Source organism: Falco peregrinus, chromosome 5 (genome assembly GCF_023634155.1).
Source record: "Falco peregrinus isolate bFalPer1 chromosome 5, bFalPer1.pri, whole genome shotgun sequence".
Classification (NCBI taxonomy): Eukaryota; Metazoa; Chordata; class Aves; order Falconiformes; family Falconidae; genus Falco; species Falco peregrinus.
Window position 1 is genome coordinate 76,436,083 of NC_073725.1, and position 25,959 is coordinate 76,462,041.

General features: G+C 39.7%; 1 protein-coding gene across 1 annotated transcript in view; it reads right to left on the bottom strand.

Annotated features, from left to right (window-relative positions):
- Nucleotides 1–25,959, bottom strand: part of CREBBP (CREB binding protein) — a 97,374-nt gene that overhangs the window by 25,984 nt on the left and 45,431 nt on the right. Inside the window, 15 exon segments of the mRNA XM_055807002.1 lie at nt 452–691; nt 825–943; nt 5,968–6,154; nt 6,384–6,563; nt 7,198–7,614; nt 9,082–9,270; nt 9,890–10,014; nt 11,253–11,306; nt 11,441–11,633; nt 14,259–14,376; nt 14,839–14,985; nt 15,456–15,555; nt 16,186–16,428; nt 23,741–23,854; nt 24,378–24,627. Coding sequence (XP_055662977.1) covers nt 452–691; nt 825–943; nt 5,968–6,154; nt 6,384–6,563; nt 7,198–7,614; nt 9,082–9,270; nt 9,890–10,014; nt 11,253–11,306; nt 11,441–11,633; nt 14,259–14,376; nt 14,839–14,985; nt 15,456–15,555; nt 16,186–16,428; nt 23,741–23,854; nt 24,378–24,627 — 2,676 coding nt within the window.

A 25,959-nucleotide genomic window follows, 5' to 3' on the forward strand; every position in this document is an offset into this window, starting at 1 on the left:
ATGTAATCTTACATTAATCAAATATCTATTAGGTAAACCTGACATTTACGGGTATCATAATAGATTGTTATGTTTATCACACTTTTCTAAGCTACTGTAAAAACATTAGCACAACTCTCTAATAATTGTAACTAAATTACTATATAAGCTAAAGAGCTGATCCTCTAACCACCAACTTTTTTTGGACATGGGAAACAAGCAAAGCACATTAATACTGCTTATGACCAAGAAAGGTGTTCTCTGAGGGAGAAAAATACAACAATAAGAATAGCAGGAAGAAAGATGCTATCTACCTTTTTTAGTTCTTAGCACACTACAATAAAGCCAAACTTTTAGCAACCCTTTCATTCAGTATTTCAGTTTTTAAAAAAAAGAATATACAAAGCTGTTTTATCTGATTAATCAAGCTAAGCTCTTCGGAAGAATACAACTCCATCCCTGGAATACGTACCTTGCGCCCACAACAGTAGCCAAGTGATTGCATAACGGGATCGATTTCTTGTTCAAACACCTCCGCGAGTTTAGTGCAAAACTTATAGACCCTGGAAGTCTTGCGATTGTAAAGCCAGGCGTTGTTAAACATTAGCCAGACATCGTCCACATACTGCCAGGGTTCTTGGTACTGCCCAGTATCCAATTTACGTTTAATGGTTGAAAGATCCATAGGATTCTTCACAATGTCGAAGTAGTCCTTCAAACACACACAAAACCCTTTATTTTTAAGACGTCAACTGTTCACAGTATGTTGAACAGAAAAGACAAAATGTTTATATGAACAAAGACAAAACACAACAACATTTTATATTTTTTTAATGCCAACTCACTGGAATCCCTAAAAGCTGGGGATCCACAGGCTGTCTAAAAGGTAGAGACTCTGGGTCCTGCCGGTACAAAGCTTCAAGGGTAGGCATGAGAGCCTGGCGCAGCTCCTCAGGTTTGAAAACTGTTAATGAAAGACAGAAAGGTTAGAAAATTTCCTTCCCTGTTTCCTAACCTCAACTCCCCTAAAAAAAACACACACGCACCTCCTCCTCCCCGCCCTGCCCCAAACTGAAAAATGTTAATGTAAAAATCTTATGAGGGATCTCCTGATCTGCATAGCTGATTAGAGGCAAAACTTAGGATCAAGAGGCCACCACGCAGCTTTTGTGTTTCCTCAAATCGCAGTAAGTGATATTCCCAGAATAAGGAGACAGAACAACTGCAACTCATACCCCCCCCCCCCCCTTCTTACTCAGAACCAAATTAATTCAACAGCTTCAACGTGGATGAAGCTTAGCTCTTCAGAGAAGAGACTAAGCATATTTTCCTCTCCCTCCCTTCTAACCTTGTTTGCTATTTCCAAGCCAAGACTCTTCTAGCAAAACACACCACAGTGGACAGGGCCAAAGAGCCAGCTCTGCAGAGAGTAACCAGATGTCTTGATAGCTGGCACAGGAATTTTCTGGCCATAGTATACAAACAGTCCTGGTCTGATGGACTGTTAATTGATTTTGAAAGTGTTAATACTTCCAGATTTATATGCATCATTACAACCACTTGGCAACAGTGGCATGGCAACAGCCATGTTTCTTTCAATAGTGGATGACAAGGACAAGAAAGGAGATGCATTTTCTGAAAAATATAATGATAACTTGGAGAGCTCTTTGAACATCTCAGCAGCGTAATTACATTTATTTCCTTAGGAACAGAGTCTTTAAATAGGGGAGAATGCTTATTATTGAGAGGGGAAAAAAAAAAAAAAAAAAGACACCTAAGGAAAGCAGGACGGCATCTAGTATTTATCTACCTGGCTGAAACAAGAATGGTATTAATAAAAGGGAGCAATTAGTTTTGTTGAAAGCACTCAAATCAACAGGGCTGTAGTGACCCCTTTGAGGCTGATCATTGCTTTTGTCACTCAAATGGTATTTTGGTAAGACATAAATTGGTTTTTGGGACTTTATTTAAAAATTAATGATTTTTAAAAAGGTTTTTTGGTTTCCTTTTTCATTTGGGTGACACTTCCGAGAGGAAGTCTTTTTGCCTCAACTACACACAGAAATAAAGCAAGACAAAAAATTAAGATGACGCTACTCAGATAATTTCTGAAGGATTAAGTTTCAGGTTTTTTAGCTGTCTGTAGATATGGCAGCTCCTGGAAACTGTTAAGTCAGGATGAAAATTTTAAGACCATTTGAGCGCACTGCCTCTGACTGGAGAGAGGATTGCTGCTCATCTACACAATAGGCAAGATACCACCCAAGTCACCTAAACCATGGCAAAGGACTAAGGCAAGCTGCAAGAAAGGCTTCTGAAAGGGCTTGCCTTACAGACACATCAAGATCTCATGCTGCTACTACTACTGCTGAACTCAGACTCACCAGATTAAAAATGAGATGAGCCAAGGATGCCTACATTTGTTGTTACAATAACGAGTGCAATCTGATGATCATTTCAGCTGTTGCCACAATCTCGGTCCATAATTCTCTTCCATATTTATTGATACTGCACACGCAGGCACTTTCCTATGAAAGGAACCCTACCACATACTCTCAAAGTTTTATAAACTGCTACTAAATTATATTATGGAATTCTCAGGAGCAGAAGGAATTATTAAATTCTATTCATGAGAAGAAGCATTCTCTATCGTTCCTCTGGAACCATCTTGCTCTGGCTCAGGTAGTTCATAACCCGATCATCTGAATTATTTCACTTAATGAAATTTAAAGGTCAAAAAGCACTCTTTAATAACCTATTCTGGCCACCTGCTTAGCACTGCTTTTAAAATTTTCCCTGTATTGACCCCTATGACAAAACACTACTAAGCTGAAGTATCTTTCAAAATAAATCCCATCATAATTTAAACCCAAACTACAGAGATTCAGCAAAACTTTTGCCAAGTTCTTTAAAGCCTAATTATCTTTGCTGATAAGGTTTACAAGTTTGAAAAAATAAAAATCAAAATCCAGTTATTTCAGTTTATGACTTAACCTAAAAACGTCAAGAAAAGTTGCGTTCATCTTTAACAGTAAAAAGCTGCTCTGCCTCTAAGGAACATGACTAATAACAGAACATTTGATCATAGTCTCTCCTTATACAGACTTGACAAGAAAGTTTCTGTTCTCCCCTCTGCCCCTTTTCCAAAATTAAATGCTCTCAGCTCTCCTCTGGTGGCTAAATGATCTTTAGTAAGGAGCTGGCATCCCGTTATCCCATTTTGTCTTGGGTGCGTAGGTGGTAAAAAGAAAATGGGATCTTTGCCTGAATCATGATGACATACTACCTGCTAGAGAACAGTATAATGCTACCATCTTTTACCTTTTTAATTTTTTGTTTCGTTCAGACAGAGGAAATCCTGCTTATGATTACTAAGAAGAAAATTCATAAAGGAAGATGGAGACATCTTCACCTGAATATCCCCTGCAAAAGCAAGCCCTTGGAGGTTTTGCACTATTATATAGTCATATAAAGAAGGGAAGAAATCAGTAAAACTAATCTTGAAGGTCAAACTATGGCAGCCATCTACAATGAAAAGAGGAGACAAGAGCTACCCAAAAGAGAATTTATTTCTTTTGAAAATTTTGAAACTCTTTGAATAATGTTTCTTTTCAGAAGAGTGCAAGGGAAGAAGCAAGGAACCAACCCCCTTTCTTTCTTGCTTATATTAGATTTCCAGAAAATAAAGCAAAACCAAACCAAGCCCTGAATTTGGAAGGGTTTGGTTGCCTGCAGTTATGAAGGCAAAACCTTGATGAGGAAGAAAAGGCTGCTGAAGGGGTGTCTGCAGTTTTCAAAAAAAGCTAACCAACAAAAATTCAGGTGTAAACGAACTGAGACCAGTATCTCAGGAGTATTATCTTGGTCTGTTTTCTAGCCCATGCAGGATTTTCTATCACTTAAGTCAGGTTACAGTCTAGTTAAATGAGCACAGCCAGGCTGATGGTGTTCAGTGCACCTGGCTGGGTGTGACAAACAGATGAGATTCCAGCTCCACAACATCAGCCACCTGTACCCAGAAATACAACCCTTTGGGGCTGGGATGAATCTTTTCACACATTAAGGTATCAGGCTACAAATTGCTAAGTTATATTAAAGCATACACTCCATGACACTTCCAACCGTGAGCCGTCCCCCTAATAGCTGCAGCATGTAGCTGCTGTGCTCCAGGTTACTGGCGGGGTACCTCAGCAATCCGGCCACGTGGGAAGGAAGGAGAGTTTCCAATACTTCTGTAACCCATGCAAAACTCCAGATTAGTCTCACAAGTAGTTTTAAAATACCACATAACCCTTAAGCACACTTGACTATTTACTCTCAAATACCTCTTGGTTTATTTAGCATTTTAATGCAAATGCTCTATTAAAGTTGGACAAACTACTTTATGAGAAAATGTCACCATTTAAAATTGTGTATGTGGTTGTACCTGCCCACGTTGCACGTGTTACACTACACGGTTACTTAGTGATAATATTTCCAAGACAAAATCATGTTACTAAATGAGGTATTGGAAATACGTAGTAATCCAGACTGAATCAGCAGGAGAACACAGTGCAAGTTCCATCGACTAATTCTGCAAGAACCTGCCTCTGTCTCGATTTACTTGTAAGTGCACTCCTCCTAACAAGCAGCAGTGATTCTTTCCACTGGGAATATAGCTGGTTTATAAATGCTAATAAGCTTTCCACTCCCTGTGTTACATTTTGTTTGAAACAGGCTCTGCCAGTTAGTTCTGCAGCATATTCTCAATTGGCTGGCCCACTGTGCTACAAACTGAAAACACGATCTACAGGAAAGTGTGTTTTATAGTGTTTTATTATAAAAAGTTTACGTTTAGTAGTTAAATGCAACCCAAAGCTCATATAGGAGATCAAGATTCAAGCTGCATGAACTTGAAAATTTTATGATTCCTTGATCACATTCTGGAAAGCACACACCCATAATGTTCTTTTAAGGTAGTTACTATGCTGTTTCCTTGGCAAGGGAAGAAGAAAAAAAAAAGTTATGAAATGGATCATCACTTTCTCTTTTTTGACACCTGCAGCATGTTGAAAGCTTACCTTTGGTCAAAACCTAAAAACTAACCACAGAAAACATCATCTGGAAGCAGCAAATGCTAGGAGACAGAAGTCCCTAAACAGCTAAGGGTTTTGAGTCCAAACACTTACCTCACAGACTCCCACAAAGTCTGCACTACAAGTGGAATAACTTATTTTTGTCTGTTTTGAGAATCTTATTCATTTATTTCTTACTAGCCTAAGGCATGCAATCATTTATATAAGTCTATTCAAGATCTGTAGTGCCATCAAGTTTCTCTTTGGAAAAATGCACAGTACAAATACAGTCACGCCTAAAGCTACGCTAACACTGTAGATTAACTAAGAGGCTACTGACCTAACCATTTCTGAGGAGCAAGCTTTCAAATGAACACTACACTGAAAACAACACGGAGCTTCCAAAAATATTTAAGTCTATTGCAGCAGACCAGCCTTGGAGAAATACAGACTCAGGAGAGGAGTTCAACACCTAATTCTCAGAGAAGTGAATGCTAAAGCTCAGTATGAAGGTGGTGTGTGCAGCCTCTAACAGAAAAGCAAAGCAACAGGTATTGTTGGTTACCGACAGCACTTATCTACACTGAGCTCCCCTGAAAGAGCACTGGCCAGGGTGTACGGGAGGAGATGTATGTGTATAATTTCTCCAGCAATCAACTGCCTTACTGCCCTGGTCCGTCTAGGCAGAAACTGGAATCTGCAAGACGACTGCCGAGATCAAGACCACAACGACATGCTTTTCTCACCTCTGATTCATGTAACATTAAAGGAATCCTATGTCCAAAAGTAAGTTACAGAGTACTGATCTCCTAGAGCTTCACATGCTGGAATGCACATATGAAACCGATCTACCACCCAGCAGGAACAGAGACTGTAGAAAACAAATGCTAGTAAAAACAAAGTACATAAGAACAATCAGTTTTCATACACATACTTTTTTTGCGGGGCTGAGATGGCGATGTGGATTGTGAAGTGGTTCCGTTAGTGCTGCTCTCCTCTTCCTCTTTAGCATCTACTTTTATTTCAGGCTTCTTTTCTTCTATTTCCATTGGCTCCTGTTTCAGTTCTGCTCCATCCGTTTCTTCTTTTGTTTGTGAAGATCCTTGTAAATCCTCCTCCACCTTAAGAAAGGATGCAACGAGATGTACTATTACATCTATGACCCAAACTCCAGTCATCAAAATATTAGTTTGAGATTGTCGAAGCACTCTCCATCCATGGCTTTCCTCAGGACAGTTACTTTCCAGTAACTACCCTCCTCTCGCCCCTTAGCTCACCAATTCAGACACATCGTTAAGTGCTTTTATATCTATCACTGCTTTCAGTTAAGCTGTATAGAATCTCATTTACCTCAGTCTTAGCTTCCACTTGTGTCTCACTAGTCTCTGGCTCAGTTTCTTCAGTTTTAACTTCTGATTTGCTTTCTAGCATTGGTGCATCTGGTCCTAGTTGCTGGGAATTCGTATCAGCACTAGCAACTGAGGCAGGGGTGGGGACCCTGTTATCAATACTAGCTGCTGCCTGGGATAGCTGTTGTAAAAACAGTACAAAAGAAAGACACTGCATATATAGAAATATTTTCCTTTACTAAAAATGAACAGCACAAAAAAGACATGAGATGATATTCTAAAACAGTGCAGAACATGGATACAGGAGCTCACTGTAGCCAAGTTTCGATATCACACATTTAATAACTCTGCTTTACAGAGGAGAAGCCAAGGAAGAATATTCTGCCCCAAAGAGGCTTCTTTTACAGAGAAAACACCTGCCCAGTAAAACACTGTACATTCCTTGAAACGTGCATTCGTCCTGACTGTATCTTAAAAGGAAAAAAAAATTTATGCAAATCTCATGATCAGCCAAGATCAATTCTGATTAAGGCCAAATATAATATTAGACCTGTTACGCTTCCTCTTTCTGCACACTGCTGCCATTTTTACTTTGAGCAGTTTGAAGTCATTCAATATGCCCCCCTCCTTCAAACAATGCTGAGAACATCTGAATGGACACATTTTTACACAACTCTATAACGAACCCTTTGGCCTAAAGTAGAAGCTACCATTGACAACTATGGGCTCCATTCATTCATGACATGGTGCTCTACATAGGGAGATTTCTTGTGGAATGTCACTACACGAGAACAATGCAACTAGCTGGTACTTACTGGAGTGCCAGGTGGCTGTGCCTGCACAGATGTTGGCTGCTGCTGAGATGGCTGCGGGGTTGGCACAGACTGGGGTTGAACTGGGGTCTGAGGTTGCGGTGTGACTTGAGCCTGTGCCGCAGTCTGCCCTGTAGGCGTGCTTTGTGTCTGTGTCGCGTTTGGAACAGAACCCGGTGTTGGTGTTGGTGTTTGTCCTGAAGATGAGACTGGTGTCGATGGCTGAGTGGGTGCTGCTGGCTGAGGGGGAGTCATTCCAGTTGGCGTTTGGTGCTGAATAGGTGGCATCCCAGCAGCAGTAGACACAGGAGGTGTAGTCTGATGTAGAGGTGGCTGGGTCACTGGTGGACATGGTAACTGCCCACTCTGCGGTCCTAGCATGTTCATGGAGTTGGGAAGAGCAGCACTGGGAACCTGCCCCTGCTAGAGAGAGAGATTGTCTTACAGACACGTGACTCCCACAGCTCTGGGAATCACACTTCACCTTTAAATCACAGCACTTCAACAGAATACTGGGAGTCTAAACATGAGATCAGCTATAAACAAATGCTGCTATTGCAAATGACGATGCTCTGATTTCTCTAATTGTTTTCATCAGCTCTTAGTCAAAGACCTTGCTCCTAGACCTAGATGTGCCATGCGTGTCTTTTAACGTTAATTCTACTGACACAGAGAGGGAACCCTCACCATCTCCAAGTAACACAGAACCCAGAGGCAGACAATCTCTAAATCATGCCATTAGCTGGGCAAAGGTCAGACTTTGCATACAAAATGGTTGCAAGCAAATACACGTTGTAGGCCAGGATTCTAGAGCAGCCCTGCTTTAAAAGACAGTTCAACACATTTAATGCCTGCCCCATTGCACTGTGCAAAACTTAAAAGAGGGGTTTTTTTTTTGTTTGGTGGTTTGTTTTTTTTGTTGTTTTGTAATTCTAATTAGACTACTCCAGATGCTTAAGAAAACTGTGGATATGTTTTTCAGAGCAGCAACAATAAAGTATTCTTGATGTGCACAGACTTTTAAACTATACATTTTACTTGCATGAGACAGTGATAAAAAAAGAATATCAGATGTACCTCTTAGAAATCCAAATCAATTAATAGATTCCTGCAGATGAGGTTTCAAATTTAAAACACGTGCCTATATAGCCTGTATATAGTTTTACTGAACTAAGTGCATTATGAAAAGTGTTCACCACAAAGGTGGTCAAACAACCGAGCCAGGGCCCAAGAAACTGTAGATGCTCCATCCTAAGCATATTCCAAATGTGACTTGGCAGAGCCCTTTCATAACCTGATCTAAGTTATCTCCATTTGAGGATGGGGCTGGACTAGAGAACTCTGGAGGTCTCAACAAACCTATATTACTTGGACTCTGATCTAAAAAATAAGCCTCTCCCTTTGGAAGAGCATATACATTGGCATCGTAAGCATGGCTACTACTTCACTGACCACTACTGTAACAGAAAATGCTACAGACACCCCCCCCCCCCCCCCCCTCCGTTTTCTCTTCAAAAGCAGAGAGGTTAGAACAAACTTTAAAAGATCTTCCCCAACCACTCTGTGCTTGTAATTCTTCACTTAAAGTCAGCTACTCAGGTCCACACAGATGAAAGCATATGCTCATAAATATCTGATAAGCTAACTTTTAAAATCTCATCAGCATGCTTTTTTTTATAATTTATAACAGGAATTACAGGGCATTGCCCCCCAGTTAGCATATATAAGAGCTTGTGAAGAGGGCAGATGTAACCCAGGATCCCCCAAAGACAGGGGTGACTACAACAAACAATGGACACATAAATATTAATAAACATACATTAATCAAATAAATTAGAACAAAATAATTAAGAGTAAATAACTCTAGTATTAGAAAATACATCTTACCTGTGCCACCCCAGCCTGGGCTGTTGACTGACCCATGCCCACGCTGTTCACATTCATAGCCCCACTGGATGCTGGAAACTGATTCTGGGGCAGGAATTGGTTCTGGGTAGGAGCCTGACCCATCATGTTGTTGGAATGAGCTCCCATCATGTTCTGTGGCTGAGGCATTCGGGAAGGAGACATTGCCATCTACAAATGAACACCCAAATTAAAGATATTACCATTTAGCATTACATGGGAGATCAAAGGGTGAATACCCTAAAAAGACAGGACAAAAATGTAAGTGGAAAACTGGATTTGGTAAACCAAATGGAAGTGGGCATATGAATATAACTCCAGCATTTGTTCCACAGCATTCACGAGGAAGTTATTTTTAAACAGGTAATATTCAAAACTCTACTAAGAGTGTTAACTTGTTTTGTTCTCTGAGCTGATGGATATAATCCAGTGAAACTGAAAAGATGTTTGTTTTTCTTAAGAATAAAAACATGTTTTCATGGAGGAATAAAGAAGGTATATATACTGCAAAGACACAGTTGCTGAAAGAACTATGCTCTTCCACAGACTGTTGGAGATTATTACATCTCTGGCATCTACCCCTCTAAAGTTTTTGTTGGTTTTTTTTTTTTAACACAAGTAAATATTGAAAAAAAATGCCTCAATAAAAGCCTGACAGGCTCAGTATGTTTCCATGAAATTATCCTACAATTTACAGTACTACTCTGACACAGCCTTTTCAGAACAGCAATAACACTGCTAAATGTAATCAACCAATTTTGAGAAGAACTTGGTAAGAAGAAGTACGAACCGCAGGAACAGCGCCCATGTTGTTCATCTGTACAGGATGGTTCATTGGAGAAGCTGCACGGGGTCCCATGGGTGCTTGTGGCATCTGTACATTCCCTATGGACATGGGGTTAAACTGATTCATTCCTGCAAATGCACCCCCAAAACAACTCATTAGGAACAAGTCATCAGAATTTAGGTATGTATACTCTACTATAAATTTAACATTTATTATGACTAAAGTTTGACTGCCCTACACTTCATAATTTTCTTTTAACTTTGCTCAAATTACTTGGCTTAAGAGACAAATCAAGATGCGAGAAGTATTTAGAAGAATACCAGTTAGGGTGAAATATAACTTCTGGTGTAAAAAAAAAATAAAATGCAAAAGATGAAGAGTGTGGATGATCTGCAAAGACAGGATGCTATTTGTAAATAATACCTTGGGATGGTTTCTTAAAATCAGGCATTTGCTTTGAAACAGCAATTCAGGCCTCACTGAAATGGTTGAAGTAAATATGATAAAAATACATATTGTATATATGAAGGCAACTCCTAGCCTCAAATCAGGACAAAAACTAGCAATATGCTTGAACAGGTGTTGTGCTATGTATACAAAACATTTAACCCCTCCAAAACCCCCACAATTTTCTAACAGGAATAAAGGTGTAAACAACTAACTATGGAGCTATACTTACTATTAACTTTTTCTCCTATTGAAATAAATTTTAAAAGGACATAACTTTTCAAGGACATTTCAACACAAGTTTCAACTTACTACAAAGAAACAAAGAAATAATAATTTGGGACACTTTTTTTGAGGAAGCTGAAGAACCTAGAAGTCCCAGGTTTTTATTTTTCAGGAAAACCCTCACATCCATTAGCCCACAGCAGCCTAAAGCAGTGATGGCAAGCCATCAGTGCTATGAACAAGCTACAAGGCTTTGTTAGATGCACTTTGCATCAAAAACCAAGAAAGGGTATAATTAGTTATACAGATTCTAGGATTAATGTGCTAGGTTTCCAGCTACAAGTGTACTTTTGGCTAATTAACAGACGAAAACATGCCAACATCCTCTTCTCCACCCCCCCACCCCCCATTAGTGCTCTTTTACAGTATTCCTGCTTGTGCTCTCCTCTTTCTGAAAGGACTGAATTACTTCCCAGTCGTTAGCAAAGTATTGGGTATATCTTGCCAGTTCTTAAGACAAGACTGCACCAAGACAGTTCCTGCCACACAGCAACAACGAGGAATGATGCTGAAAAAGGAGAGACCCAGCAGTTCCCCCCCATCCCAACTCCGAAAGAAAAACAGGTTGTCAGCTTTCCCCCCTAAAAGTTATTTTGAACTCACAAATTACAAATAGAGAGTAAAAAATAGATACCTTGAGAAACCTGCATACGACTTATAGGCACGGTTGGCATGGACATAGGCCCATCTGCAACACAACAGAAGAATGGTCAGCAAAAAACAATTTAACACACAAACTTGAGACTAGCACGAGAGCCCAAGGACACAAACTGGGCAAAGCTGCAGCTGAACCACAGAAGTACCTCCTACAGAAGTACTTACTGGGCGGCCTCACGGGCTGTGCCTGGCCCATGGCAGCAGCCACCTGTGGGATACCAGGGGGCTGAGGTCCAGGGGTCTGTAAGGCTGGCTGATTCCCCAACATCCCTTGTTTATGTAGACGAGACCTCCGTTTCTCTTCCAGCTCCTTTTGTATCTTATAGATTTTCTCTGCTAATAAATGATAATATTCATCCTAGAAGAGAAAAAAATAGTCTCAGCATCAAGTATAAGAAAACAGCAGAACTCATATAGTCTACCAGAATACCATCACCTGGTTTGTTTGTGGTGGTGGGTTTTGTTTTTTTTTTTTTTAATGTATACACCTGCCTATTTGAAAAAGAAGTATTCACTTACAGAATTCTGTTAAATCAAGATAGTCTCATCGCTCCTTTAATGCAGAAAAGGAAAAACAAAGCTTCCAGAAGACACCTCAGAGACTTGGCTTTATGGCTAACCTTTGCATCTACTCAGAGTAGATTAGTAGACAAAGGAGAAGACTGTAGGTTTTCTGTTGCTTCAACAAAAACCAGGAAGCTGTGATTTAGTTTCTAAGTGTTAATGATTTTTAAATGTTATTTTTATAATAAACATTTCCACTAATCCACAGACACAAGAAAAAAACCCCACACGTTCCCAGCAACACAGTTATGCTGAATAAACTTCAGGAGACAAATGTTAAGGACAGATCAATTTTTATGTAAAGAAAGGAACCACTCTTTTCCTAAAGAGGCTGGCTACTGATAGTCATTGCAGGGAATAAACAAAACCAGACAAAACCTCAAAAGAATAGAGGAAGTCAGTGAAAAATAGTCCACAGGCACAGACAAACACTACGTCTGTACAAGATGAAAAATTTATTTTACTCAATCCACACTGACAACAGATCAAATAAAAGTCACTGTGCACAGCAAGGTAGACAATCTTGCTTGTCAGCAACTGCTGGACACATGAGATTATGCACCTTTTAAAGCCAAAAAACCCCATCAGCCCTCAAGACTACATTTCTTTTGTGGGGTCACCTATGCTCCAGTGTTCCATGAAGCAAAGGCTGAATTATGCTTGTCCCACAATCATTTTGTCTTCATCCAACCAGAATTTGTTATTAAAGTAGGATTGAATTAATTTCAGAAAACTTAATACGAGCTAGGTATTCCTCACCAGCCTTGTTAGAGTCCAGTGTTGCAATATAAAGCTTTGTTTTTAGGTCACTTCCCTCCTCCAAATGTCATAAAACCCCATCAGTGCAGACACTTTCTGCTGTCCAATTTAAAGGCACTACAGCCCCTTCCCTCCTCCTGCTCAAGACACTTCACTTATAACTTCCTACCTGTAAATTTCATATTGTGCTACTTCCACCCTGCACAGATTTCTTAAAAAGGACATGTTCACAAGCAGATACTACTAAAACAATGTCCAAACTGCTTCCAGTGATGCCTCATGTTAATCTGTTTTTCAATGTCGAAGTAGAATGGATGCTACTGAGAAAAAAGGATGCAATTCCACACGGCTTCGTTAATACATTCGAAACACTGGAGCCAAACATGTTACATGAATTCCCATAAAAGAGGCTTCTGGCAATGAGGCTCTCACAGCTGTTTTAAGGGGTGAAGAGAAGACACTTCTGGGTACTTGTGTGGCACAGCGGTCACAAGATATTTAAGTTTATAACTAGAAGTCTACTAATTCATCTTTACTGAGAAGGTATGCCTATCTATGTCTATGAAATCCTTGTTCTCTCTAAAGTTTTTCTCTAAAGCTGCCAGGGTGATCCAAGGTGATCACACACAAGTTTTCCTTGCTAAACCATCTCTTGGTAGCCACAAGAATACAATATTGCCACTGAGCAAATGGCCACTGCCTGTCTACCTCTAGGAAACAAAACTGGCATTCCATCTTCAGCTCTTCTGGGAGGTGGTCTGAGTGGGCAGACTAAGTGCTACTGTCTTACCGGATAATTATCACCTGAAATGCCACTAACTACACTTTTTTTTTTAGTAACTCTACTTTATTTAAGACAGGACACTCAAGATTCTGATCAGGCAACATTTCACTAGCTGTTACTACTGACAATACTAACATAGTCTTGATCCGCTGAAAACTTTCAGGGAGTAGTTCTTTTAGGGCAGAATTGCCCCAGTGACATAATGAAGTAGTATCCTCAGCATGTCAATCAACAGGGGTTTGCTCCCTCTACAACAGTAGAATAACAGAGATTTGAGTTGACACTTCTTTCAGAGAAAAAAATCACGAACAAGAACAGGAATTCTGTCTTGTTTCCCATGCACAAAGACAAATGCAGGCAAACTGACTTCTTATTATGTTGAGAGGTGGAACAGCCATGTGTCCTAGCCAAACCACTGTCAGTGCTGCCGAGTAACAGAAATAATTCCAACAGTGCAGGTAAAAGGTAAGCAGCATAACAGGACCGAGTCCTACAGAAAACATCCAATGGTAAAGAGTCATTAAGAAAGGTTTAAAACTACTATTTACACAGACTTCCAAAAAGGAGAAAGTCCGTAAGGGAAACATCAAGAACTGCAAGCTGTGCTCCCGTCTTCATGCATGTCAATCACACTTTCATGTAAATGGGGCTGGGATGTTGCTGTCTAGTTTTCATGGAGCTGAGGGAGGTGAATTAGCTTGGAGTAACATTAATCAGACGGCTTGGGACTATACAAACACAGCCACAGACAGAAAGTATGACTTTCCTCATCAAGAGAGCAGTGAAATCATTCTCTGTGGTTTTCATTGCGCTTACAAGATTCGTGATACTATTATTCTTTAACATATACTGAATACCTGGACTAAAACAACATACCCTGCTATTAGCAGATTCATACATATCTCCTTCCACTTTCCTGGCATAAGCCACCAAGTTCTCCATGCGGCGATCCTTCAGTGCTGCCGGATCAGGAGTGGGGAAGATGGCTTGGACACTACAAGAAAGGAGAAAGAATAAAAGAAAAATTCTTCAGAGAAAAAAAAAAAAAAATCAGTAAAGTTTTACGATAATCACTTTGGACATTCCTTTATAATACACCAGATACGTAAAAGCATATTGAATTTGTATTGAAAAAAATAATATCATACTATTTCCCACAAGATTAAAGCAAATTAATGGAAAAAAAATGTGAGGTTTAACAGCCTAGAGTCTAAATGCTTGTTTACTACAACAGAGGAAATTTACTAGCAACGTAAACTAATTTCATGGCCACTCCTAACTGAGCATGAAGAATGAACTGAAGAGGAGGGTTAAAGGCATCAGCTCATCCTCAGTGGCCCAGCATCAGAGAATCACAACTGATAATCTCTACAACCTTTCAGCTTAATAACAGAATTACTGTATTTAATTCTTTAAAAACATTCAGGAAAAATAAGCAGTCTTGGTGAATACTTACAGTTTATGCACTAAATGATTGCGCAGGTCCTGAGTGACATGTTCATGCCATGCTTTCCTTACCCCGGTACTAGAAGGAGGTGCAGCCGTTGGCATTGAGCTGAGGTTTCCAACATTGCCAGAATTTGTGCCATCATTCATTAGTGGGCTAAAATAGAAACGGGACTGTTAAAGTACAAGAATGCAGAGTTTTGTTGTATGTCTGCCTGAAGTAATTTTTGAGTAATTGCTTTCATTACTTCCAGCTATTGCACCAAATATTCTCTAAGTGAAATTTTGAGATCAACAAACTGCAATGCCTAAAGCAGCAAAGCTCAGGAGTTTACAAGACACGGTATGAACAAGAAAGAATCACAACTGTTAAGGTATTTGTACACTTAAAAAAATACAAAATAGTCTTCCTTTGGGAATTTATTTAAAGCTACTAAAATATTCTGGGGCTCTCTGGGGGGACAAACTGGTAGATACAGAATTGAAATAGGACAGAAGAGTGTAGCTATAGATATGACTGATCATTTCCATGCCAATGCAATTAGTTTTTAAAGCATGCTCTTTATTTACATTCATAAGCATGTAAATAAATGTTTAATTGAGCAAGAATGAAAATGTGTGCATTACTTATTTGTCCCAAGGGATGTTGGAAGAGCAGTTTCAGAAATTAGACTAGCTTGCTGGTCTGTTGTTATTCCTCCTGCGGGAAGGTTCATCTGGTTGGCTCCTTTGGGACAAAATTAAACATCATTGGTACCCAGTTCACAATTCTGACAATAACATGGCAAAACTACACTTTAGTGACCCAGCTAGTTCATGAGAAGAAACAGCGTATCAGATAAGCACTTTTGTGTTAATGTCTGCTGTGGTGCATATACACAGCTACTTACAGAATCAAGTTACTTTCAATTTGAGCATGTTTTTTTTTCCCTACAAGTCTATTAAGATTTAAAATTCATAAACTCTTAAGATTAGTTAAATAAGCTAAAAAGAAGAAAACAACTAGATTCCAGAAAGAAATTAGCATCTGAGACAGAACTGTCTGCTAGAACAGGTGAAATACTTGTTAAACCAATCCTTCAGCAATTCTGTCTAATCACTTCAGACATCAATAAGCTATAGACTATATTTTCAAATAAACTAAATCTCCTGCTATTGGGCAGAAGCAATATATTCAAAGCTTTCCAATATTCAAATGTAAATGAATGGTAGTGTTTATAAATAGTATAATTTTAAGTGATTAATCAACACGAACAGAAATTCATTACTCTGATCAAGTGAAATACTAGCCTATCCTAAAAATTCAAGCGTTCAGTTTATTTAAACACCTTAGTTTCTTGGTATTTTTTCCACCTACCCAATGCATTAATGGTCCTCATTTGCTGGTGAGCCTGAGGCTGTGCCGGCTGTTGGCCTTGTACCTGGGGCTGCAACTGTGTTTGAGGCTGGTTGCCATATGGCAGTCCAAGAGCAGCGTAGGCTCGTTGCATGGAGCTGGGGTCAATTGGATTAGGATTACTTAGCGATGGAGTGTTCTGCTGGCCTGTGCCAACAGAACCGATGGAATTTTGGATTCCACCAGCTGGAGACCCTAAAAGGGCTATAAAAAACAGAAAGGATAAGAGAAAACTGAAAATCAATGAAGACAAACAATAAAACAAATCATGCCAAGAATCAACAGAACATGCATATAGTTATATGGTATATATTTTTCTGCCAAAGGACAGAACAACACCAGAGATGCCAAGTGGGGAAACTCAGCCTTTGATTCTACAGGACAGAAACCACCCTAGCAATTAATACATGCAGTCTAAAGAGAAGTGCTGTAAATTTTGGCCAGATAAGCCCATAATTACTGTAATATACATAAAGTATAGGCTCGCATATAAAGCTAAATAGGATTTTCATGCTTGGGACACAGACTAAGGGGGGAAAAAATAATTAATTCCTCTACTTCCCTCTTTCCCATCAATCCCATTTTAGGTCAAAATATTTGGCTCCAGAACAGAGATCCTGAGTTCAGCAGAAATACTGTGTCCTTGGACACAAAGGTAATACTGAAGATCTGTTGGCAGAAATTTTCATTCCAAGCAGTCACTAGATGAATCCTCTGAAGGCCAAATTACCCTAAAACCCAAGTTATTCAGAGATATGAAAAGCCCTGATGGGTTTCAGATAGTACTGACAAGATCTAAAGTAATTTGTAGAGTCAGAAAGGGGATGACCCTGCCACAGGCTTCGGTAAACAACTTAGATAATTGTATTTAGGTATTCATTGACCTATATGACCACCACAACCAACCAACCTCTCTTACTGCACAGACATATGGAAGAGCCATTTCCACTGTAGACAGGAAATGGAAACAACAGGGAAAAGCACTTTTTACTAAACCCAGAAGTGAATAAAAATCTGCCTTTCGGTCCTCCTTCTGGCTGCTATTCTAAGTAATAACATGTTGCATGGTGAGTGACACTTAGAGTATATCCTTCACTAAGCAGACACTGCATTTTGATAACTGATACCCCTCAACTAATTAAATGTGTGCATTACAAATTTGTAAGCTATATATAGCAACAATAATAGCTTTTAATATAGGCAACAATAGCTAGTTTATTAAAATATTAGGAGAGGCACATGGCTAGAAGAAAAAAATATCATGAAAACAAGCCTTCTGAGCCATTAACAACGCTACCTAGGCTTTCTTAAATCCTTACCCACTATGGAAACTGAATCACTGAAAAAGATACACATGCTTTCAGCTTCCATCCAAGAGAAAACACACACATTACAGAGTCCAGACTTTTCCTTCTCCAGATGAGAATTCAATTTGTTCTCATTTGCCAAAGAACTACAAATAAATATAGTCACAGATCCCCCTCTCCAGAATAAGCAGCCCACAGAAAATATCTCCCCCCACCCCCCCAAAGACAATTCGCAGTATTTTCAACACTGGGTTTACCATAGAAATCAGGCTTACATATGCTTACACTCCGCAGACACACTCACGACAGCTTTTGAACTCACTTTAAAAACAAAGACAGAAGCTGACCGAGATGCTATCAGTTTCATTAAAGAAAAAACAACCAAAACAAAACCAAAAGAACGTATTAAAGAGCAACTGTATGAATTGACTGGACTTGCACACAGCACGCTGGAATCACACAATCCAAGAAAAAGATGCCTTTTACACTAGCACAAGCCAAGAAATAGGAAGTCTCTAGAAAGGTTAAATAAAAACTTGTGGCACCCTGGAACTCAAAAGGCTTCAGAGGCTGTTCTGACAGCAAAGGATCATTTCAGGAGCTAATAAAAATTTTAGCTTGTAGAGAAAGAAGATGATATTTCTTCAGAAAAGTTACAACAAAATGCCTTCACTTTCAGTGTTGGCACATCTCTGGAGACAGTAGAATGACCACAGGTGATGCTGAAGGCTGGGAAGAGGATAAAGACTTCTAGACAACCCACTGAGGGTAGCCAAGCGTTCCACCGTTCCTCATACTCTTCTGGGTAAAAAAATCTGACACTGATCTGAGGATCACAAGCTTGGCTCAAAGCTCACAGCGAAGCTAAGGCAGAGCCTGGAGAGTCACCCACCCCTCGCCCACAGCTCTGGACTGAGCTCTGGCAGTGGTACCGTCACCATGAAGCACAAGTTCAGCCCTTGTGTTAGAGCAGCTTTAGGAACCACAATCCAGCCAATTCTAGAGAAGTCTTCCTAAGCAAGATCAGACTTCCAGATCTCTATTTCTGCCACACACCAAAGACTAGTTATAAAAACTCAGTTTGGGTATTTGTCAGAGCTGAGAATCTGAACATTGCTTTAAAAGTGACAACATGGAGAATGATTCTATTCTAAACAGAAAAAAGCCTCACCGTTTGTTCATAGAAATACTAGCGTCACTGCAAGGGGACAACATATGAAGGCCACTATTTTGACTTGCAGTTTGGAAAGACTAATGATCTCCAACAAGTCCCCACGTGTGCACATAGCTATTTAGTCAAGCAGGCAAAACTCACTAAAGCTGGTGAACAGCCAAATGTGGCTTCAACACTTCAAACTGAGGTATTATTATTAGGGGACACACTACATTCTTACAGCCAGCAGTACACACGATGTGGCAATGATGGCTCTGACTCTTTGGTCTCAGCTTTTCTATGCTTTACAACTCAATAACATACTATATTGAGTATTTTCACATCAGGAACCTGATTTTGAAGGGGTTTTTTGTGTGTCTGTTCATTGGTTTTATATGAATGAGTAACATTATCTCGATCTGTCAAACAAGATTATGAAGGAAGAGAGTATTAAATTTCCATATTGGACAGATCAAGTGCAAATGCAGTCCTTTCTGTGGAAGATACCATAGGAAATCAAGTCAATTAAAATAAATACAGCACTGAAACAGGAATTATCATATTAGGCCACTGCTACACAAAGCAATGTCTACTGAGATTTTTTTTTATTAACTGATGTTTCAGACACTGATGAGCTCCTGACAGAAGCTAAGTGTAAGGACAGCTCTGTACAGGACCATTCACATTCTAAATGTTCAGAAGACAACTGAGCTCCATACGTCCCGGTGTTAAAGTCACATGTGTTTATGTATCTTAAGAGTGAAAGTTCAAACAAGCAAAAGTTAAGCAGCCCCAGAACTTCCTGAGCAGCCCTGATTAGGCCCTCCTGGGCATATGCATTAGGATGTAATCTAAATGGTCAAACACTATGTCATCTACTGGATTCCTGTTTCAGTGTGCAAAGCAGGTAATGCTGCCTTAGCAAAACTGCATTCATGTCTTCTAGATGGGAACCCCTCCAGCTGATTAGAATTCATTTCAAACACAGACTCCTAATGCTATTTTAAGTATGAATGCCCAGCACTCCTCTAACCTGACCACCCCAGTGAAAGCAACACATTAATCCATTGTTGAGAAGTCCAATTTAGATTTTTCATTTTGCTTCCAAATTCTGTAATTGAGACTTGTTCAGCAGAGCTCAAACGCTCTGTCCTGCAGCTCCTCGCTCTGCTCGTTACATCCATTCTAGCTCAAAGTGGCTGGAGCAAAACTTCAGCTGGTGACCTTGACTCACCTCAGCACAGGCCTGTCCTGCACCCCAAATCAGGCAGGTACACAAAAGGTTAAGTGTATGCAACTGTTTAATTAAAGGCTGTACCATGAATCAAATCACAGGGTAAGTAAAGACTTTATTAGCAACTTAAAGGTAGGAAGTGTCAGTATTTTAAACTTCACCACCGATGCCATTTTAATTTTTAAGTTAAGCATAAAACTAAAAGCCTTCACAGTTTAGCATTGTATTAGTCAATGAATGGAACTTTTTAATCTGTGGGGTAACCATCTATTATGTGGCTCAGTGGAATAACTGATAGCTGGTAAGTCACCATTATGTGTGATTTCCAGCACTTGGAAAAAAACCCAAGAGACATTTTATTTGTAGATTTTACTGACAGTAAGCCTTGAGCAAACTGGATCAAATTTCCAGTTTTCACAAGAAACAGGCTCTAGTGAAGAAGTTGCTGCCTAATCTTTCTTAACATGTTTCCCTGCACACCAATGCATGCATTCCTTCCTTCTCTACAAAGGGTTAGTTTCCAATTGCTCTACATCCAGGTCTCCTTTGACTTTCTGCCCTAATTCAATAACCTGTTCCCTCAGCCAGCCAGTTCCTACTCCCTACTTTCATTTCCCTCATCAGATTCCCAATCCTTCATCCCCGAGTCCACATACTCTGGATTTTCTGGCCAAGTCTTCCTTAAAATCACATTTTTATATGAGGAGTAGTTGTCTCAAATTTATTCTTTGTCAATCCAACTTTTTCCTCACTGTATTTTATTTACATTTTTCCTACAAGAAAAAATTTGGGGAGACTAGCTCCATGTTCACAACCCCACCTTCCAATCTCACTCAGCTGAGCAGCAATCCTAAAGATTTTCTGGTGTCCCCTGATCCTGGAATGAAGCACATCAAGCACTGCATGAGGATGGCCCAGGTCATAATGAACGGTGAGCACAGCACACTCAGCACCACAGGCACGGCTGTGAGGGCAAGCATACCCACTAGCCGTTTGGTTGCACAATAAACACCTGCCCGTGTCAGGAACGGAAGAATTAAGAAGCTCAACCATGTGCATGGCAAGATGAATCTTCAGAAAAATAACTGTTATGATAGAGCTATAAAACTAGGAAATATATCAACAGCTGTTTGCAAGCGTTAATAACTCAAACTGCAGTGGGCTCGGCAGGCAGCAAGAAGTACTTCCGAACAAAAACAGCCCTCCAACCCCAAAACATTTCAACTGAATTTCAAGTCATTACTTCAACGCACAGGAGTCACTGGCCTATTCAGAAGAAAAGCTTAATGCTTTAGCATGTATGAAATAACATTTGTGTTGCAGTTTCCCCCTACCCGCTCCCCCGAGGTATACATGGTATACACAGTAAGAACCATGTGGAACAGGAAGAATTTCAGCATATCCTGTAAGTCATGTTACTATCAACAATTACAAAAAAAGACATTTCAAGACCGCTTAGAAAAAAAGCTATACAAAAGAAAGCTGGCACGGATGTTCCTTGCAAAGAATCTAAACACTAAAACAAGGAGTAAGATACCTGTAAAGAAACAGCTCCATGGCAATAAGCTAAAACCCACGACTTTCTGTAGCATAAAAATCCCCCAAGGAGTAGGAATAGATTGCTACAAAGAGCACATGCTTCCACCCTTCCCACGCACAGTGGTTCAAGCCACCATACTGCAACGTTTCTGAAGTGCTGAACTGCAGAACTTTCTAATAGATCAGCACACTTTAAAGGAGCCGCTTGAAAGCTCAGCACAGATGCAACAGGACTCGAAATAATAATGGTAAAACAGGCTTGAGCACAGGAAGGAAGAGTCCAGGGCTCAAAGTCTCTAATGACCACCACGTGGTCATTCATTCTGTAAGGAAGGCAGCCTGACAAAAGTAATGAGGGTTACTACCCTCTTTTTTTTTTTTTTTTTTTTTGCCTTTCTAATGTTCTCCTCATATTCTGCCATATGCAGATCCCCTCCTCCCCCCAGTTTAATAGATGCTATGATTATTTATTCCTAAGAGAGCCAACAATAATTTTTTCAAATCCTAAACTAACCTAGCTTAGGCTAGTTTTCACTTTATCAGGCACAATGTTTTCAAATGCACACATTACTGCAGATCCTTTCAGAAACGGTTTTGAATGCCTAAACAGGGGTTTTATATATCTAAATAAGTTGTAATACATCTTAGGTTATAATATTATTATATTAGGTTATAATATATCTAAACAAGTATTTTCAGTTAATCTTTTATCTTCAAACAAACCACAAGTGTTACTTGCATGTTACAAGCATGATTCAGAGACATAATCCAGAACAAAGAGCCTTGCACCCCAGCACACTAAACTGCAAATTTTCATTGTAACTACCATTGGATTATTGATTAACTGAATAGAAGATTTCATATTTGTCTCCCCCACATGCAACAAGAGAGCCAAGCTCTACGCTTATCCATAATAATTCTGTTGCATTCAAACAACATCCTATTTGATCCCATAACAAAATTATTTTTAAGGACTGTTTTTTTTCAAGTGCCTTCTTTTTTGATAAGACAAAAACAAACACTGCACAAACTACTTTTCCACAGCAGCTTGTATTGAAAAAAACCAATTCTGCTGTGCTAGATTTTGTTAGCACTTTGATAACAACTGTGTAATAAGGATGTTATGCACAAATGGACCATGTCACATTAAAAAGCAAAGCTTTCAACACATTTTTCAAAGGCCAAACATAACTAAACACTTGCAACAAATTACTGCTTTCAACACGCAAGACCTATCTTGTTTACCAAGGAGAAGTCTGGTAAAATGAAAACAAAATCCTTACCTCCAAATAGCTTATTTTTTTCAGTTTTGGAAGTTAAAAAGCCCTTCTGAAACCACAAGAGCATGCTCAATGGATAATTTGGATGGTCCTACCAGCCACTCCTCTGCCTTCATCTCACCTAACCTAATTGTTCTCAGTCCCCCAAGGTTTATTAGGGTTCCTCACTGCAGTCTCAGACTAAATGGAAATTACCAGAATGCCTCCAACACAATTCACATATACAAGCTTTGCAAGTCCTCCAGCTGTTTTCCACTTCTTAACCCCTATTTAAATATACCTAGCCATAACATTACTTAGACTTCTAGAACTGCTGCATCTATGCTGTAAAATGTTCTACCTTGGCATCTTTTCAAAGGGTTTGCTGAGAAGCAAACTTACCAATGTAAGCTCAGTATTTTCTGTTTCAAAGTGAGAGAGAAGAAATGCACTAGAAATGCCCCCGAGCATCAGTAACAGCTAAGCTATTCCAGCAACTGGCATGGGCAAAACCACTATGATTTACAGAACTTCAGCTTGCCTATACCAGCATTAAATACGCTTAATTGTTAAGACACCCAGACCAGATCTTTTTCTGCACAAGAATTTTTTTTGTTGCTACAAACGTTTTTTTATTATTCTTAATCACTAGCATGTTTCTAGCAGCAAGAAAAATAATGAAGTAGCTTCTATCTTCCCCAAAACCCTACCTACATCCAAAACTGCACTGTAACTGGAATCTATTGACCTGCCTCAAAATAAAACAGCAGTTAGAAGTTACAACACCCTTTAAGAAAAAGACATGTGCTTGATATGAGATTTTCCCTTTTCATTTATTGTGTATTTAAGTAATAAATTGCATTCAGTGATCAGAAAGGAGAACTCATTAGTATATTCATCCTTATACAAGATTATTAAACAGCTATTGAGTTTGTTGGGACGCTGTCAAGGTTTATTTCTCACTGTATGTCACTTTATTTTAACAGTATTATTCCATTATGACAGCAGCAAAATGCCAACTTACGTTGTTGATTTCTTTTGTCACTGGCGTTTTTCAAAGGAAGGCACACAGGACAGTCGTGCCGAGTACAATTCTTCCAGTGGGAGATGATTTGTCTTGAAGATGCACAATGAGCAACTATAACAAGGAAAAGCAACAGAATTAAGGTCACTCCTTGGTTAACTGGTTTTGAATTAACTCATTTTTTAGAGCAACTCTATTCTTTCTCCTTTACAAGCCATACTGTACATGTAACTAAATACAGCTAAATGCAATTAACATTTTTTGGGACCCACTAATGCTGCCATAAAAAATGAAGGAAACCAGTACAAAAATCTAAGACAAAGACACGGTGGCTATTACACCCTCTTTATACAAAAGAGATGAAAAAGACACTTGCAAGGCTGCATCGGTACTATCATGCTTCTAAAGGGCAAATATTGCATTCTGTTTTCTAAACTGACAACCGCAGACAGCTCAGAAATGGAAGCTGGCAAAGGTAATGAAAAAGGGAGCTGCTGTTTAATTAAAGAACCAGTTTTAGCACTCATTTGTGCCAGGTATAGGGATCTTCTTGTCAATAAGAGAAACACTGCTGACAAATATGCAAGAAACCTTACACAGCTTGTTTGCAAGAGTAGCTTCAGCAACATGCTCTCACCTTGACAGGCCTTCCCAGCTTGACAGTGTGTCATGTGGTTGAGGACATTTTTCATGGTTCGACAATGCGGGAGAGCACAGGCCCGCACCTCTCCGTTCGCTTGCTCACGCCTCTGACATTTGTGAGCATGAAGCAGCAAAACCAACTGCTGCTGGATCAGTTTGCGCTTCTCCGGGTCTGCTGTTGGTCCAGTTGCCATTGCCTGCGTCGGTACGATCCCCACTTGTTGCACTTGGGTTTGCATCTGGGACTGAGAGAACAGAGAGTTTAGCATTGCTTTTGCAAGTCTCAATTCTGATCTTAACCTTGTATAAAACTTGAGTAGCACAAGACTATTCACCAAGCATTCAGCTATGGCAGGCTACAAGGATTATTACACCAGTCTCTGCAGCATTCTCAAACATTTCAGTTCTAACCTTGGAACAGCAAAAATGTATTGAGCGGTTCCTCTGTTAAGACATTTACAAACAACAGTTTAAGTGACAAGCCATCCAAAATCCTCTGTTTATAAGACAGATCATCATTCCAACAGGAATGAGCTCTTGCCACACTTGGAGGTGGAATTCAAGTCTGTTTAGTATTACATTTTCATATTACAGGTTTTATACACTTCAACCCTAGCTTCTTGTCCCCAACAGAAAGAGGAATCCCGTGGGAGAAGACAGTCAAAATTATAAGACTGTAAATATTACAGTAAAAGGTAGAACTGATCTTCCGAGCACAAACTACCCTTCTCACAAGCGAGTGCCGATATTCCTTTCATAGAGAAAATTTCCAAGGTAGGATGTATACAATTTTCTCCCAGAAAGGGCTACCTAAATCTGGACTGCATTAAGTCCACTGAAGTTAACTAGAGGGTGACGCTAGGCTGTATCAGCTTGTGAAATCCACTGTTTTATTTCCAGCATCCGTTCTCATGGACACACTTCTGTACCAGTGCCCGAGCCCTGCCTGATGGAGCTGCATACCCAGAGATCTCCAGTCTAAGATACAGCTCATAGCAGTGCAGAAGAGAAATTGCTTCCTTCACACACCGTTTCTTCAGCACAGATTTAGAAGCTTTTCTACTACCTTCTTGGACCTCTGAAGGACAACAAATACAGAAAAATGATTTTCAAAATTGAACACATCCACAGCCTGCAATGACTCCACTAGCGGGAGCAGATATGGCACTGCAGAAGTGCTTAAATCCCCATTAGTCCTGAACTAATCTCATGGACAAACATTGTCCCCAAGAATCACTTTGATTATGCCCTGTAAAAACAGGTTACCACAGAAAAGCTTGCCATCTTCCAAGCTACCTAAGGAAAATCAGCCATTAAACCCACTTATAAATAGAATATGGGAAGGACAGGATTATACCGGGGAGGTAACAGGAAATAGTTCAGTGCTGCGTACAGAACTACTGACCAAAGCCTGCTTACGACATTTAAGGAAAGTCACTCTTAAGTGACAGAATACACCACTTGTAGCCTGCTCTGCTTTTGACCTTTGAGAAGGACTCTCCAGAAAATTTCACAGCTTACAAAACAGAGCACATAACAGCAAAACCCCTCATTTTCTTAGGTCAACAGAAGATCCC